Source organism: Prionailurus viverrinus, chromosome D4, assembly GCF_022837055.1.
Source record: "Prionailurus viverrinus isolate Anna chromosome D4, UM_Priviv_1.0, whole genome shotgun sequence".
NCBI lineage: Eukaryota > Metazoa > Chordata > Mammalia > Carnivora > Felidae > Prionailurus > Prionailurus viverrinus.
Genome location: NC_062573.1, coordinates 799103 through 815808, shown reverse-complemented (window position 1 = coordinate 815808; position 16706 = coordinate 799103). Strand labels below are relative to the sequence as shown.

Sequence of the window (16706 nt, the reverse complement as noted above, 5' to 3'; positions counted from 1 at the left end):
CCCCCACCCCCGACCTTCGAGTCCCCCTGAGATCCCCCAGGCTTCCCCAAGCAGCAGGAGGGCGACAGGGCTGGACCGTCTCTAACAGCTCCTTTGGGCAGGTTCAGACACAGCGGGGCTTTGCACAATCCAGAAGCCTGCCCTCTGCTGACAGGACCTGCTCCCTGTTCAGCACCCACAGCACAGACCCCAGGACCTAGTGACCGGTGACTGGAAAAGAGGCACACACGAGGCCAAGCAGTATGGCTAAATCCATTTATTCGGAGATAAAAAGCAAAACAGGAGTCAAATTACCCCTGCAGGACCCCGTCCCCACCCCCTTCCTCTCTGTCCTATGCTATCAATAAATAAGTTTCCCTATATTCAAATATTTAATAGAAGTTTCTCCCCATTTGCCAGTTCAAACCTCTGCTATGGTACAGGGGCTGCCCTATCCCCAGAATATACAAAATGTTACACAGATAAGTATGTACACTGGGGAGGGAGCTGGGGAGGAGCCCACCCCGCCACCAGCTTACGCCTTTGCTTGGCCTCAGTTAGCCCTGACATCCCAAGGCCTAGGAGAGTGCTGCCCAGTCATCTAACTGGACAGCGTGGGGGCCACTTGTGCCCCAAAGTGCCTCTGAAGAGAGGATGCATGAGCCCCTCTGAATGAAGGACTACCTGATGGGGGCGAGGAGGCCACCAGGGAGCCCCTGCTCCCCAAAAGAGGCAACCTCCTAAATAAACTATATTTATTGAGCCTCTGGCTCTTTGTTTTTCCGGAACTGTGAACAGCCCAGAGATAAAGATACAGCCGTTGCCAAGGTGGCAAGGGGTCTGCACATATTTGTCTCCCTCGTTAGGGGGTTCATCATACCCCTCTCGAGGGTCTTATCTTGGTAGTCTAAGGATAAAAGGGTGGTCGGGAAGGAATGATAGGGTGGTAGGGACAGGCTGGGGGCAGAGCCCCCAGCCCCACTCGTCTAGGCTTTGTGTGCTAGTGTTAACTCCTAGACCACCGTGATCTTCACCTCATCATTTTCATCGGCCCGGTAGAAGAAGGGGACACAGGGGTTGTTGCCCAAGCCTGGGCGTTCTCGGGGGTTCTGGATCTCACACAGCAGCTGCATGATCTGCTGAGCGGTGGGGTTCTCAGCTCCAGTGTGGCGTGACAGGGCCTCTCCCTGGGGAGGCTCCGCACTGTCACTGTCGGCCAGGCTCACTTCTCGAAGATCATCTTCGGGGAGAGAGAGGGGCGGGGCCCTGAGCGCTGTGCAAGCCCTCCCCCACCGCCCGCCCACCCGCCCGCCCGCGGGCTCTACTCACCACCCCGGCCACTGGCAGCGCCAAGCTCTTGGGCTGGGGGTGCCGTAGTGGGTTCCCCAGCAGGGTTCTGGGCAGTGGCCAGGAACTTGCCCTGCCATTCATTTCGCTCGTCCACCAGACGGAGCACCAGCTCCTGCAGCTCCAGTAGCTTCACCTGGAGGGAGAGGTGCTGAGCCCCAGCTCTACCCCGGCCCCGCCCCGCCCCCTCTCTGCTCCCGGGGACGCTGAGGGCCCACCTTCATTTCTTCTTTGTCCTGAGCCAGTCGGCTAATGTACTCCTCTTTCTCCCGGTGCCGCTCCTTTAGCACGGCCCTCTGATTCTGGTAGAGGGTAATGTACTCTCCTGCGGGGCAGACCGGCTGACGCTCAGGCTCTGCGAGCCCTCACGGAGCTCCCCCGACCCCGGGGGCTGGCCAGCCCGCTCACCTATGGTGTCCGTCTCTCCAGAAAGCTGGATGCAGCGATGCTCCAGGTCCTCCACCCGCTCCTTCAGATCCACTTTCTCCTGCATGAGCTCCAGGAAGCGGCTCTGCGGCCACAGCAGCGGGATCAGGGCTCGCAGCCCTCCCTAGCCATCTCCGCCCCCCGCCGGGGCCGTGCCGGAGCCGATTCACTCACCTGCAGCTTGTCCATGGCCACCTGGAGGGCCTGGTGGGTCTCCCCAGGCACGCTGTCCTCGGTGGTCCCAGGGGCCACCAGGCGAGCCAGGCGCTTGCAGCGCAGCCTCTGCTCCTTCAGCTGCCCGCGCAGCCGCGCCTGCTCCTCCTCGGCACTGGCTAGGGCCGAGTTACAAAACGCCACCTGCGGGCAAGACGTGTACGCGTGCGCCTTTGTGGGGGAAGCTCGGGACGAGCCGGGGCCGGGGAGGCAGAGAGGAGCTCCTCTCACTGCCTCGGTGGGCACACCTGGTGTTTCGAGGATGGCGCAAGGTCGGACCACCGGCTCCCGGGGGAGGTTGGGGTCAAGAGAAGCTGAGGGGGGCAAACCAAGAGAGGAGAAGGGTGGCGGGGGACCCCAGGGGGAAGCGGGAAGGTGGGACGGGGAAGGGCCGCTCACCATGGCCTCGCGGCTATCTAGGTCCTCCGGCATGCTCAGCTTTGGCGGGGCTGCCTCCCCGTCCTTCTCCTCACCGTCCAGTCCGTCTCCTGTCGAGGCAGCCGGAGGGGCCTCAGACAACCCAACGGGGGAGGTGGAGCGGGCAGGGGAGGAAAGCCGGGCTCTGCCCCACCTCCCAGAGCGACCTTGGGCCAGCGCGTCCCCGGAGGAGGAGGAGGATTCGCCGCCCTGAAGTCCCCCCTCCTCCTCCTCGGGCTCCGTCCTCTTCCCTGGGCAGGTCCCGCTTACCTTCCTCAGGCATAGCCATGAGGTTCAGCTGCGCCTGGAGCTGCTGGTTCTGCTGGGTGGCAGCTTCCAGGCGTCCCTGAGGGGCCAGGAAGGCGTGAGAAGGGATACAGGCCGCAGGCCCTCCCCGGGGGCCCGGCGCTCCAAGCCCCTCACCTGGGTCTCCTGTAACTCTTGGCGGGCTATCTCGGCCTCCGCCTTGCCCTGAACTTCCTCGTGCTGCAGCCGGTCCATAAGCTGCGTCTGCAGCAGCACCTGCTTTTGCAGCATCTCCTTGTCGGAGGCCAGCTGCTGAAAGGCGGCCACGTGCTGCTGATAGGCCGCCACGTACTGCTGCAGGTGGCTCACGTACTGGTCTCGCTGCTGCTGCAGGCTCTCGGCCTCCTGGCTCTTCAGCTCCACCTGCGGGAAGACCCTGGGAGTGAGGCAGGCGGCGGCCTGCAGATTCGGAGCCGGGACCGGGGAGGTAGGGGCAACAGCTCTTTCTGCCGCCCTGCCGTGGGCGGTTGGGGGGGGGGGGGGGGGCCTGGCTCCATCACTCCGGGACCTAAGTGACTGCCCCCTGGTGCAGAGCCCCACGCCTCCCTCACCCAGCTTCACACCTCCTGACAACCTTCTTTGCATTTTAACTTTAGTGGAAAATCAAAGTGCGCCCCCCCCCCCCCTTAAGGGCATAGTTGTCATTTAACCCTCGACACCTCTGTGAGCAAAAGGGTCATCTCCCTTCTAGATTAAGGAAACTGAGGTTGAGAGATGAGAAGTGAAGAGTGACCACTGGGGTCAGAAGCCACAGCTGAGTCCAAGAAGCTTTCCCCCCTCACTGGGGGCTTGAAGGATCTAGTTGGAATGATGACCTTCGGCCCAGGGCTACCCACTTCTCAAAGTCAGGAGCAAGGAGCCACGAGGAGCTGTGCTCAGAAGGACTCTGGAGTCACATCCCCCACCACCAACCCCAGGCTGGATACCCGGGTCCTGGCCACGCCCCCCGCACCCCCCCTCCCCCTCCCCCCCGGGGCCTCCGCAGCTGACGCAGGGGTTACCGTCTCCTTCAGCTCCGCCAACTTCTCCTGCAGCTGGCCCAGCTTCTTGGCCAGCTCCTTCTTGACATGCTGCTCCGACTGCAGCGCGCTGGTAATCTCCATATTCTCGTTGCTCTGGACGAAGAGAAGGAATCGGCGGCTACCCAGTGTGGTTGGAGACCCCAGAGCTTGGTGTCTGCCTCCCACAGCTCAGGGAAAGGTGGAGGCAGGTGGGAAAATCCCCCCACCCCACTCATCTGCGCTCACAGGTGCCGTGACTGGCACCATTTCACGTAAGGTCCGTACCCCGCCCCCCACCGGCCCCATTTTACAGGCGGGGAGACAAAGGCCCGGAGAGGTCAAGAGTCTTGCCCAGCACCAAAGGACTCAGCCAGGGAGGAAGGGCTGCGCACCAGCCTGACGAAGCCATTCTGCAGCTCAGCCAGCTGCTCCTTGAGCTCACGGTTCTGGGACAGCGCACGGCTGATGGTGGTACGGTCATTCTGCATGGTTTCCAGAATCTGCTTGCGCTCCTCAGCCTGCTCCCCCCAGCACTCGGCGGCCCGCTCCAGCTCCAGCAGCCGCTGCTCCTGCTCCCAGTTCAGGCGGCTCAGACCTTCGTTGTCCTGCACCTGGGCCCGCAGCTGCCCTGCCAGGTTCTCCAGCTCCTTCTGCAGTTGTTCAGCCTCCGCCTGCAGTCGCTCTTCCACCTCCGAGGGCCCTGCTGGAGGTTCCTGGGCTGGGGGGACCTCTGCGGGGGGCACATGGTAGAGGCTTCTTATCCCTGTGCCTTCAAAAAACCCCTCTTTCTGGTCCGCAGCTCCTAGTTTGTTTTTTTTTTTTTTCTTTTTTAAAGGAGGCTCCACGGGGCGCCTGAGTGTCTCAGTCGGTCGAGCGTCCGACTTCAGCTCAGGTCATGATCTCGCGGTTCGTGAGTTCAAGCCCCGCGTTGGGCTCTGTACTGACAGCTCAGAGCCTGGAGCCTGCTTCGGGTGCTGTGTCCCCCTCTCTCTTCGCCCCACCCCTGCCTGTGCTCTGTCTCTCTCTTTCAAAAATGAATAAACATAAAAATAAATAAATAAATAAATAAATAAATAAATAAATAAATAAAGGCGGCTCCATGCCCAACAAGGGGCTGGAACTCACGACCCCAAAATCGAGAGTCGCACGCTCTACCGACTGAGCCAGCCAGGCGCCCCTTGGTCCACTGCTCCCAACTGGGCTTCCCCACCCCAAACCTTGGCTGCCTGACCAATAATCCCTCACACTCATAGGACGTGCAATCTTTCCAGACACTTATGAATAGAGTTCTTCACGTTTTTATGCTCAAGACAACTCTGGGTAGTTGACAGTGGGCACTCAACCCAGATATGCCAACTCCTGGTCCAGACCTCCTTCCCTTGGCCACAGTGCCCCTCCATCTGTCCGCCTTCCTAGAGCATTCGAAGGCATCCTCACTGGCCCTCTGACACCAATCCTGTTCCCCTACCACTCCGGCCCCAGCTTACCTGTCTGTTTCTTCAGTTCAGCCAAGCTGGCCTCCAGCTCCTGCACCTGACTCACGCTGTGCTCCTTCTCTTCCTTCAACTGTTGCATCTGCCCAGAGCACAGAAGGGAGGGACATGTGGGGGGTGGGGAGGGAGGGATGGGCATGTGGGGGCTGCGGAGGCAGGGACGGCCAGGCAACCGTCGCCCTCTCCACCCACCCCCCCCCCCCGCCCCCGCAAAAACCACCCAGCCACCTCTGGCTGCACACAGCAAGTGACAGGCTTCCCATTTTACGACGCCCCGAAAGATCAAATGCCCTAAGGTGGGGGGGCCGAAGGTCACACCTTACCTTTTCAGACATCTGTTTCATCCTTTCCTGCCAAAAGGCATTATCCTCTTTCAGATTCTCTACGTACTTGTCTCTCTCCAGCTGCATATGCTTGAGGGTGTCTTTCAGCTGCAGGAACGGGCACAGTGGTTAGCAGGGGCAGCCACGGGGCCTCACCAGCTCCTGCTTGCCTGCGATCATCCTGCTTCCACACCCCTCGCCCTCCAAGGCCTCACCTGCCCCACACGTGTCTCCAGCCGTGCCCGTTCTTCCAGGGCCTGCTGTAACTGTTGGTTGCTGTCGGGGGGGTTAGACCCACTAGAAAACTGGAGAGTAGAAAACAAGAAGGTTAGCGTTGGGAAACCGGGCTGTTCTATGCAGGTTCCCGCAAACGGGTGTGCGCTAGGATAACGTGCATCCACATCGATGAAGAGGTCCACCCTCACGTCATTAGTACTACGTCCGCAAGCCTCACGTTTACTGAATATTCATTGTAAGTGGCCCTCTGCCTCCCAGGCCCATCAACCTGGTGTTCATCCCTCCAGATCCTTTCTGGCTATAATGATTAAGGCTACAGAGTGGTGCTTGTCCCAGAGACGGGGTGTTCAGGTCACAGAGGACAGGCATCCATCTATCTCCAGCAGGCCATTTGTTAGACTGCCCATCACAGGAATGGGCGCAAAGGAGGCATTCCAGTCGTACTGGGTGGATGGATGGGTGGATGGATGGATACAGAGCTCTGTATGCTGCCCAGGCCAGGCCGAATCTGCAGACTCGTGTTTTGCTCTGGAAGACTGACTATTAAGAGGAGCCCTGACAATTCAGATCCCATCCAGAAGAAAGCAATCAGGAGGGCGACAGACCGTGGGAGAAACAGTTGGGGCTGTTTCGGTAGGAAAAGATCTTAGGGAGGACAAGGAACCTACGCACACTCCTTCTCAGAGTATCTCAGGGTCTGTCTTGGGCAAGAGGCAAGATTTTTCCTGTGCTGATCTGGAAGGAAGAGCCTTGCCGAAGGAAGTGACATGAAGGCTGAGTGTTGCTCAGTGTGAAGAAGCACTGACAAGGGGAAGCTCTCTGACCCAGGCACCCTGACAACCTGGTGGCCCGGCCTCCGAGAGGAAGCAGACAGACGCATGGGCTAGAACTGCCTTGTTATGTGTCATGACTCGGAACTATCATCTATACGACAATGGTTTTCAACCGGGGCGCTTTAAAAAAAAGCAAAAATAAAAAAGCCCCATCCCTGAGATTCTAATTCCACAGGTCTGGGCGGGGCCCGATTTGTAGATGCTTTATCAATGTCTGCAGCAGGATTCTATGGCAGGAGCAGAACGAGAATGCAAATCTTCCAGCTCCTGGCTGGAGACGGCGGCCCCAGATGGGGCCCCAACTCCCTGGGACTCTGGCCTCACCTGCTGCAGCAGGAGCTCCGACATCTCCAGCTTCTTCTCCAGCTCCTGCACCCCAAGCTGCAGGGCCTCCTTCTCTTTCATACAGACACGCAGCCTCTCTTCCAGCTCCGAGTTATGCTCCTTTAGGTCCTCGTTGTCTTTGCTGTAGCCACGGGCAGCAAAGAAAGGTACGAGTAAAGAACAGAAAAGAGCGCTCTGGTGATCCACCCACCACCCTCACCACAGAGCCACAGAACAGTGGCGTCGGAAGGGACCCGGGGATCAGGGGTCACAAGTGGCAGGCCAGAGAGAAGACAGGAGCGGCCTGAGGCCACGGCCTGTGTTGATTGCACAGCTGGGCCCAGAGCCTGGCTCTGCATCTGTCCTAACTCATATGCCCCCCCCCCCCCGCCCATGTTCCTGTCCCCCTCCCACTTCCCAGCCCCCAGCCATCCTACTTGTTCTTGTATAATTCCAGTTTGAGGGCATCTCGCTCTTTGGTCAAGTCCTTGTTGTGCTGCAAACACAGAAAGGCAAGGTCAGGATCGGGCAGGCAGAAGGTGCGTCTCCAGGACTAATGGCAGCACAGGGACTCCTCTAGAGCTGTGCTTCTTCAGCCTGCACCCGCCCTTGACATTTTGTTCAAAGCATTCCCAAGCCCATGTTCTCACGTGCCTCAGCTAAGAACTCGGTAAGGGTGGGAGAGAGCCACAGCTGGCTAGCAGAGGCCCACACAGGGCAGGTAGGATTGCAATCATTATTACTAGCGACACCAGCACTTCTGGACCTTTACTGGGCACTTTACTGGGCGCCGAGCTAACAATCGCACTGAATCCCCGCGATCACCGCCTGGGGGAGGCATGGGTGCATGTCTGTTTTACAGGTGAACAACAGAGTAGCACAAGTTAAGTTGTCACCGAGACAGAGCTGGGATTAAACATCTGATTCTTCACCCATTTTCCCCCTGGGGTGGGGGAGCAGACACAAGGAGGGGAAGTGGGTTTGCATCGTGATCTCTGTTCCTTTTTTTTAATGGATGGTCTGTTCACACAGCCCACCACCCAGAAGGACAGAGGTGACATGCCTCCCAGCTACTCTGTTTCTCTCCCTGGGTATTTATACATCCTTTCACACACTTCGTATCTAGCACACACACCCTTCTCCCCTTCCTGTACAAATGGTAGCATGCTAAAAGTACCGTTCTAGGGGCACCTGGGTGGCTGCATCAGCTAAGCATCCAACTCTTGGTTTCGGCTCAGGTCATGATCTCATGGTTCATGAGATCGAGCCCCAAGGCAGGCTCGATGACCACCTGGGACCTGCTTGGTCTCCCACTGGCACACGTCTCTCTCAAGAACAAACATTAAAAAAAAAAAAAGTACTGTTCTGTACTGGCCAAGGTCCACAGCCCATGGAGGGCAGGGCTGGCTCTCAGCCTCTGGGCTCTGCATTCAGTGCTCCCTCCAGAAAGCAGCTCCCACCCCTGCCAACTCCCTCAAGTCAGCCAGCTCAGCCCCAGGTTGCTTTTAATAACCACACAACTTTAAAGCAGCGAGAAATGGCCTGTGCTGCCTTCTGGGCAGCACGACACCCCGTCGTACAGAAGGGACCTTCAGGCCATTCCCCTGTCGGGGTAGCTGCGCCTCCAGTGGATGGGTCAGCTGCTGGGCTCACCTTGTCCACCTGTTTCTGCTGTGTAGAGACAGCAGACAGCGTGCGCTCCAACTCTCCTACGCGCTGGCGGGAAGACTGCAGGCGACTAGCAAGGTCTTCAGACTCTCCTGGAATGACAGAGTTCGAAGTGGGACCCAGGAAGGAATCCCACCAAAGCCCTGCCAATGTGCCAGGCTGAGACAGGGGTGTCTAGACTCCTACCTGCTTTCTGCCTGACTGCCTGCTGTGTATGGACCAAGGCTGTATGCAAATCGGTCTTCTCAGACACCAGAATCCCTATGGTCTGGATGTGAACCTTTGGGAGGGAAGGGGAAGCAGTAGTGAAGAGGAGGAAAGGAAGCGTTTCCTGGGGGGTGGGAGACCTTGACACCACACACCTGTAGCTGTTCCCTTAGAGAACCCTGTTCCTTCATAAGCTTCTGCTCAAACTCCTTCTTCTCCTGCAAGAAGGACACAACATCCCTGACTGGGAGGGGGCAGAGTTGAAACAGCAAAAGACACGCTCCTGGAATGCCACCGATGGCCCAGGACAGGCCGAACAATGAGGCCAGATTTGGGGCCCGGGGGGGGGGGGAGGCAGCAGAGGTGTAGGGCAGGGGTGCGGGAAGAGGGGGCCCTTTATTTCTCCCGGCTGGGAGCAGACCCAGACGAGAATGGGCCTCTACAACTGAATCCTCCCCAAACCTATCCGCCACGTAATCAGCAGACAAATCACGTTACGTTACCTTTTCCAGTTGATCCAAAGTTTCCTGGTGCTGCTGTTTCTGTGGAAAGAGTCAAAGGAGGGTAACTGAGGCTGTCCCCCTTTTACTACCCTCCCCAGACCAAAACGGAGGGATGGGCAGGGGCCAGAAATGGGTTTTAAAGGGAAAGTTCATGGGGACATGAACTGACAGACTCTCCTCAAGCTCCCAAGGAGAGAGACCTTGGGTCTTGGGTGGTTTGCCTCACATCTACACAAGTGAGAGTCGGAATCCAGATACCCATGAAAGGCCAAGGACATAAACCTCTAGAAACGGGAGCTGAGAAACGAGACTACCCTTCTGCCAGCTCGTGGCTTGGAAGGGTGCACTCATTCAGCAGATATTTACTGAGCGTGTACCATAGGCCCCGTTCGGTTCTTAACAGCAGGGATATGGGAACGAAGGGCCCTGATCTTCTGAGCTCAATCGGACAGACTCGGACACCTCGAATTCTACCTCCTCAGGAAACTGAAGCCCACAGAGGAAAGGTGACTTGTCCGAGTTCAGAGACAGAGCAAATTAGGGACTGAGTCAGGGCCAGACCACACCAGTCAAGCCAGTGCTTCCTCCAGAGGCAACAGCCCCGGGGCAAGTGGGGAGAGGACTCGAGCAGGGGTGTCTGGAGAACAGAGAGGAGGCAAAGAGGACAGCCACAGAGAGCCATGCTGCATGCTCCGTGCTCCGGGGTCCCTCCAGCTGAGACCTAGGCCCCCCAGCACCCCACTCTCCCTTGGCAGCAGGGGCCCCCAGCCCCTCTCTTCAGAGCCCCAGGGGAAAACTAGAGCCCCAGATTGGCAGCGTGAAACCAGGGGACCCCACTGGACTCTTACCAATTCCTCTATCTTGCTACTGAGTTGTTTGTTTGTTAGATTGCTGGAGTCCAGGGCTAGTGATAGCTCTTGGTACCGGCTCTGAGGCGCATGCAGAGGAGGAGGAGGAGGAGGAGTTGGACGAGGGCGGGGGGAGAGGTAGAGAGAGCAGTCATTAGGGTTGGGGGCTGTCTGGGCTGTCTCAGCTGGCAGAGGGGCACCCAGCCCCCGCTGTGGGAGGAGGTGGGGGCTGGCCTGCAGGATCACTGGGCCGTGGTCCAGGCCAACTTACCTCCAGATCCTTTATGTTAGCAGAAGTAGCCAGGCCCTCCCCATTGATGTAGGATGAAGACTAGGAGACACGAAAGGGCTCACATGGAGACGCGCGCTGTCCCCCTCGGTGCCTAAGCTCTCCAACTTCCTGTCTTGCCCAACAATTGCAAACTTTTCTAACTTGGCAGTAACCCCTTTGTACCAACTCCTCCTGGTTCTTATCTCCCCCTCCTCCATCCCCCTCCCAGGCAGCTCTCACTCTGTGCTTTCTGCAGCAGGATCAAACGAGGTAACCAGCCTCGAGGTCCAACCCCTTCATTCGGGGAGCTTCAAAGAGGACACTCAGAGGAGCTGTGACGAGCTACACATCAGCCAGCAGGCCAGCTGGTCCCAGGCTCTTCCCTCTCTCCACCTCTGTTGCTTTCTATCATATTTTCCCTCCCCATCTACTCCCCTTTGGGCTCCAAGTTCTGGGGTACCTCAGACACAAGACCATTGAGCTGCTGAGAAAGCTGTCGCAGGCTCTCGGTAGATGACAGACATCTGCGGATGAACACAGGAGTCAGGGGTGTAGGAGGCTCGAAGAGAAAGAGGGGGTCACGGGCAGTGGCCCGCCCCAACTCCCTCAGCCTAGGGACCGCTGCCCCCATAGGAGTTACTCACTTGCTTTCTTCCATGAGAAAAGGTTCATTTTTTGCATCATGGTTCTGTTAGGGAAGAAATGCATGAGGTAGTCACTCAATTTCTGGTAAGACCACCCAGGGGTGGGGGCGGGGGGTAGCCAAGCTCATTCTGACAACCTTCCATCTTCCCAAACTTCAAGGAAAGACCTGGTCTTGGCCTCCCTCACTTCAGTCCTCGGTAAGGGTGCTTGGCTCTAGAAACCAAACTACCTGAAGAAAGGGGACGAGGGCCCAAAGCAGGTACGGTCCTCTGAGGAGGAGCACAGGGCGAACGTACAGTGGGGTGGCAGGCAAGGGGGGAGGGGGCACAAACCTGAGTTGATGCCATGCTAGTGACACGGGGGGGACTGGCACAGGGGGAAGGGACACCGCCAGGTGACACGGTGTCATCAACAGTTGGTGCAGCAGGAGCGGCGCGGTCTTTGGGCGCCTGTCACGGAACAGAGCAGGGGGTTAGGGGCCATGCAGGTAAGAAGGTGCCTTGCTGCCATGGATGCAGGGGTACAGAGCGGGCAGGACAGGGGTTGCTGTGGTCAGAGTGACAATCGCACATGCTGGGAGCCACTCTGGAGTGTGGAGGGCCGCTCTGCAACCTTCTGGATGGCCAAAGCTCAAAGCAGGGTATGCATGACCTCCTTCATGAATACATGATGGCTTTGCTCTCCCTGGAGCTCAGCAAGAGACAAGTACCGGGCTCTGACCTTGGCAGCCACAGCAGGTGGAAGATAGGTGTGCCCAGTCAGGGAGGAGACAGGCACGACTCTTCCGGAACGCCAGAGTGACCCTCACCCTGGGCCCCTGCTGGGCAAGAGGGTGGTGGTGATGGAGATGTGGTCAACGCCACCCTCTGCCTCCTTCCTCTCTTGCTCTCTTTTCCTCTCCCCGCTGCTCCCCCCAATCACTGGCCATGTTTGCCTTATTCAGGCCTTTTCTGGGAAAGCAGCTGCCCAACTAGAAGCCTCACCCTATGCCTGCAAGTAAAAAGAAAAACATGGCCACTACCCCCACCCCAATCTCCTGGCTCTAAAACCAAGAACCAACCGGAAAAGCCAGAGGGAAGATGTCTACCCTCTAATTCTTGACATCCTGGAGAACAATCCTGGGAGTGGGGACAAGGAGCCATGGAGAAACCACTTCCTCTTCCCTACCTGGACCTACTTGCTTGACCAGAGCCCCACCCAGACTCTTTCCAGGCTCAGGCCTGACACTTAGTCCAAGTGTCTGGCCCCTAGAGATCTCATGTCCTACAGGCAAGATGAGCAAAGAGATGGGGAAGATGGCTGACAAATTCAAGTTTGATGAGGGGAGAGGACTAGGGAGCAAAGGCCCAGCCAGTGAAGCCAGCAGGAGGAGGCCATACCTCTTCAGGGCCCAGGGCTAGCTGCTCTCTGGACCCATCAGCCCTGGCCTCTGACAATCCACCCCTACCTCCCTCCTTAGAGCAAATGCTGCAGAGCCTGGGGAGCTGAAGATGAATCATTTGCATGTTTACTGTCCGTGCTGTGACCTTTGACCCCGGAACCTGGTGTTGCCATGCCAACCTGTTCAGGGAACCTGCGTTCCCATGGATCCCTAGCACTGAACACAAGAAAGTTCAGAAAAGGACAAAAGTAATTTTCTGAGGACTTAAGTATATATAACACGACAATCCTGTGAACAACCAGGTTATTTCACACCGTTAGGCCTTGTAGCTAAAGTCTGGAGTGTTTAAAAAACACTGTCCACCCCCTCCAAATGTCCCATTGAAACTAATCTCTCCATGATTCCCCATTTCTGGAAATGCTGTCAGCTCTGTCCCGGACCCTGCAACCACAAGCCTGCATTGCGGGAGCAGAAAATCAAAGTGGGAAACAGTGACTGAGACAGAGAGGGTTTAAAAAACGACAAGCAGGGGCACCTGGGTGGCTCAGTCAGTTAAGCTTCGGCTCAGGTCATGATCTCACAGCTCGTGAGTTCGAACCCCACGTCGGCCTCTGTGCTGACAGCTCAGAGCCTGGAGCCTGCTTCGGATTCTGTGTCTCCCTCTCTCTCCGCCCCTCCTCCACTCACGCTGTCTCTCTCTTTCTCTCAAAAATAAGTAAACATTAAAAATAATAAGACAAGAAGGATCTGGGTCTTCATTTCCAGGACCACAGCAGGATACAGACACGGAATCGTAGAACTCAGTGCAAATACAAGCTTCCAGACTCCTCTAGGCCTGTACTCCCTTCCCCATGCCCCTTAGCGGCTCCTCTGAGCCCATAAGGTATGTCTCACCTTCTCCAAGATGATAAAAGATGTGGGGGAAGGAAAACAAACCCAATCAACCAAGCAGGTGAAAAAGCAGACATGAACAGGCTGAGGGTTAATGACAGCAACATAAAATAAGCCAGAGGCAAAGTATCCCCCAAACCAGAGAAGCCTTGGAGCATGCACAGCTGGGAAAGAGCAAGCCAGAGAGGGGGCTCGGCACTGCCTCACCTTCCACTTGTCCAATGGGGGGAGCGCTACCCCATTGGAGCGGTTAAGGTCGGACACCAGCACCTTCAGAATGTCCTGAATCTACAGGAGGCGAAAAGGGAGAAACAAGGGCAGGGGGAGAGAGAGAGAAAAGTGGCTTAGAGAGAGGTGAGAGAGTCAGGGAAGGAAGAAGAGATGGGGTCACGAGAATGGAATGCTGGAAAAGAGAGACGGGAACGAATCCATGGCCTGTGCCGCCTTCCCAAACGGCCACCTGGCGCCTTGCAGAAATCAACGTGCACAGAGAGAAAAGTCCCCTGAAAGATGCAGTGACACAGAATGCAGTCACCTGCCCGATGCAGCTGTTTTCTGAATACATCCGTGAGACCCTCTCCTCAGGCCCAGGATGCCGGGGATGAATCTGACAGGAATCTCATCTCTGTTTTAAAAACCAGACTGCCGAGGGAAGGGTTCACTTGAACAAAGGGGGCTCCAGCTAGAAGTCTGGAAGACACTGACCTGCTGCAGCAATATCATCTTACAGATGAGGCCACTGAGGCCCGGGGGAGGAAGTGATTTTCCCGAGGTCTCCCAGCCAACAGGTGGCAAAGATGGACTCAAAACCCACTGTCTCCTGACCCAAGTGCTTGGGGCTCCCCTCACCACACCCTGGGCCTCTCTTGGTGCTTCCGAAGGGAAGGCTGTGGTGGCAAATGGCTGTTCGCACTGCCTGGCTTCCCCTTGAAGCTGGGGATGAGGAAAGTCACCCCATCAGTCACACAGCACCACCCTTGACTGAATGTTTACCCCGCACAAGGCCCTATACTAAGGGATTATTCTAAAAACAACATCAAGGGGCGCCTGGGTGGCACAGTCGGTTAAGCGTCCGACTTCAGCCAGGTCACGATCTCGCGGTCCGGGAGTTCGAGCCCCGCATCGGGCTCTGGGCTGACGGCTCGGAGCCTGGAGCCTGTTTCCGATTCTGTGTCTCCCTCTCTCTCTGCCCCTCCCCCGTTCATGCTCTGTCTCTCTCTGTCCCAAAAAAAAATAAACGTTGAAAAAAAAAATTTTTAAAAACAACATCAATCATCTCATTTCAGTGTCACAAGTGTAAGTCAGACCACAATGACCCCAATTTTTACTGACGTGGAAGTATATCCCCAGCAGGGACAGGTCTCCAGCAGAGGGACAGCTGGATTCAAACCTGTACCTGACACTTTCTCCACAACCTTCATCACTGCCCTTTACTACCCCTCACGTACCCCTGTGCCCCCGGAAGCCCGGCCAGCCAATACTCACATCCTCAGGAGTGTGACAACCATCAGCAGTGGCTGTCTCAGGGTTACTGCCATTTTTAATCTTCCTTTTCTTCTTCGCTCCTGCAGGAACACCAGGGCTGTTCCTCTGCTGATACTCTCTCAACTGCAGCAAGGAAAAGCAGGACAACTCGTGAGAACTGTAAACCCCCATATTCACATCCAACTTTGTTGTTTACAATATACTCCTCTATCCGCCACCTGATTTAATGCCACCAGCAACCCGACAAGATGTTGTAATCCTTAATGACTGCAGAAATGGATAGGTAACGGGGCTTTAAAATAAAGGGGGGGTGGGCAATAATGGAATTTAAACCCGGTCTTCTGCCTCTGAGTTCTGGGGTTATGCTACAAAATCAGCAGGTGCCAAGAGGCAATCCCAGAGGCACAGAGGTGGAAAAGTAAACATCTGAATAATCAGACATCAGAGTCCATTCCTGCACATCTGTCAAGGCCGCAGACTGGTATTTCTCAAACTTTTACACCAACAGACCCTGACGGCAGAAAGCAGTGAAGGCACACGCCTGGTGAATTTGGAAACACAACAGAACAAGGGCAACCCAAGCACCATTTCAGAGAGAAATCTATTATAATCTTACAAATCTATGCAAATGTCATCCCTAGGTGTATTAACATAAAAGGATTTTTCTCAAGAGAACTAAGCAAAAACTGAGTCTTTGGCCCCATATTTATCCTGTGGCACTCAGGACACTCCATGTTCAGATGATGACTGGGGGAAGATTCCCAGCTGTGAAGTTCAGTTTCCAGAGATCTGTCCCACAGAGGGTAAGCAGATCTCACTCCAAAGAGCAGTGATTAAGAGGCACTGGTTCCAGAATCATAGGAAATTAAAATGTGAGGTAGAGGATTTAGATTTAAAATGTCAGAAGTCTTTCTGAACAGTAGAAACCTAGGAGGATACCAAACTAAAGGAAACACATTCTCCCCATTGTCACCAAGGTGTTATCAACGTGTCTCGATCACTAGTGAAGTCAATGTCTAAGGATGGGGTACAGTCTAGTAAGGGCGCTTGAAACCCCTCCCACCTAGGTCCTACAGTCCCCAGTTCCCTTCAAACTGGAAATTTGTGCCATGACCAGACACCGGAGAGGGGATGAAAACACAGGGGGACTGAGTAGTTAAGATCAAACACCAGGCTCCTGGCGCTAATGACAGTTCCGAGGGGGATTGTGACGTAACTACATTCCACTCCTCCCTACCGACGCCCGCGGCTCCGCTCCGCGGTGGGGGAGGGGAAGGCAGGGCTAGGACCCAGGTCCTTGGAGACCGGGATCGGCCCGGGGAGCCCAGGTCGTCTGGTTCTGGGTGGCAGAAGGCGAGAGCCGAGCCCGGAGTGGGGAGCCCAGGGAGTCACTGCCCAAAGTCACCCAGGGGCGACGGGAGAGGGCGGGGGCTGGGCTGCCAGGGGGCGGGACGGGCTGAGAAGACTTTGGTGGGGGGGCGGGGGGCCGCCAAGGGGCGCCGAGGGGCTCTCCCTGTGTGCCTTAGGGGCAGCACAGACTCTGACCACCGCCCGGCCGTCGAAGGGGCCTTTGGCTGGGTCAGGGAGCCGCGACTCGGCACGCTTTACCTTTTTCCTGGCCGCAGCCAATTTGCTCTGTCGGGTTTCTTCCGACATCACGGGAAGGGGAGGGGGACGGGGGGGCCACATCATCGCGATCCCAGCAACCACTGCGGAACTGCTCCCGGTAGTCACCGCGCAGACGTGATGGCCAGAAAAGGAGGGACGGGGCGTTTCTAGCTCCAGCTGGGTGGGGCGTGGCCTCAATCCTCCAATCCTATTGGCCGACAAGAGAGATGAAAGGGAAAGGGGGCGTGGTTAGAGCCCCGCGAGCTCAAACGGACAGGTGGAGTCACAATGAAAGCTGCG

The 16706-nt window shown here is 56.6% G+C and overlaps 1 protein-coding gene across 6 annotated transcripts; it reads right to left on the bottom strand.

Annotated features, from left to right (window-relative positions):
- Positions 1-241: 241 nt before the first annotated feature.
- On the bottom strand, positions 242-16554 carry GOLGA2 (golgin A2). 6 transcript variants are annotated; one of them, XM_047829218.1, is made up of 27 exons: positions 16407-16554; positions 14799-14921; positions 13521-13601; positions 11374-11490; positions 11041-11084; positions 10857-10920; positions 10397-10456; positions 10126-10206; positions 9278-9316; positions 8930-8992; positions 8754-8847; positions 8553-8659; positions 7337-7395; positions 6900-7041; positions 5721-5810; positions 5506-5613; positions 5177-5264; positions 4082-4419; positions 3690-3803; positions 2806-3051; positions 2653-2728; positions 2365-2453; positions 1927-2109; positions 1735-1837; positions 1545-1651; positions 1309-1462; positions 242-1219 (listed from the first exon to the last, which is right to left on the bottom strand). In XM_047829218.1, exons 1-27 carry the CDS (start codon positions 16488-16490, stop codon positions 993-995), a joined length of 3081 nt encoding a protein of 1026 aa, XP_047685174.1. In that variant the 5' UTR covers positions 16491-16554; the 3' UTR covers positions 242-992. The 6 variants fall into 6 exon arrangements, with proteins under 6 accessions (XP_047685174.1, XP_047685176.1, XP_047685177.1 ...); XM_047829220.1 differs by lacking the exon at positions 10126-10206; XM_047829221.1 differs by lacking the exon at positions 11374-11490.
- Between the last annotated feature and the right edge of the window lie 152 nt (positions 16555-16706).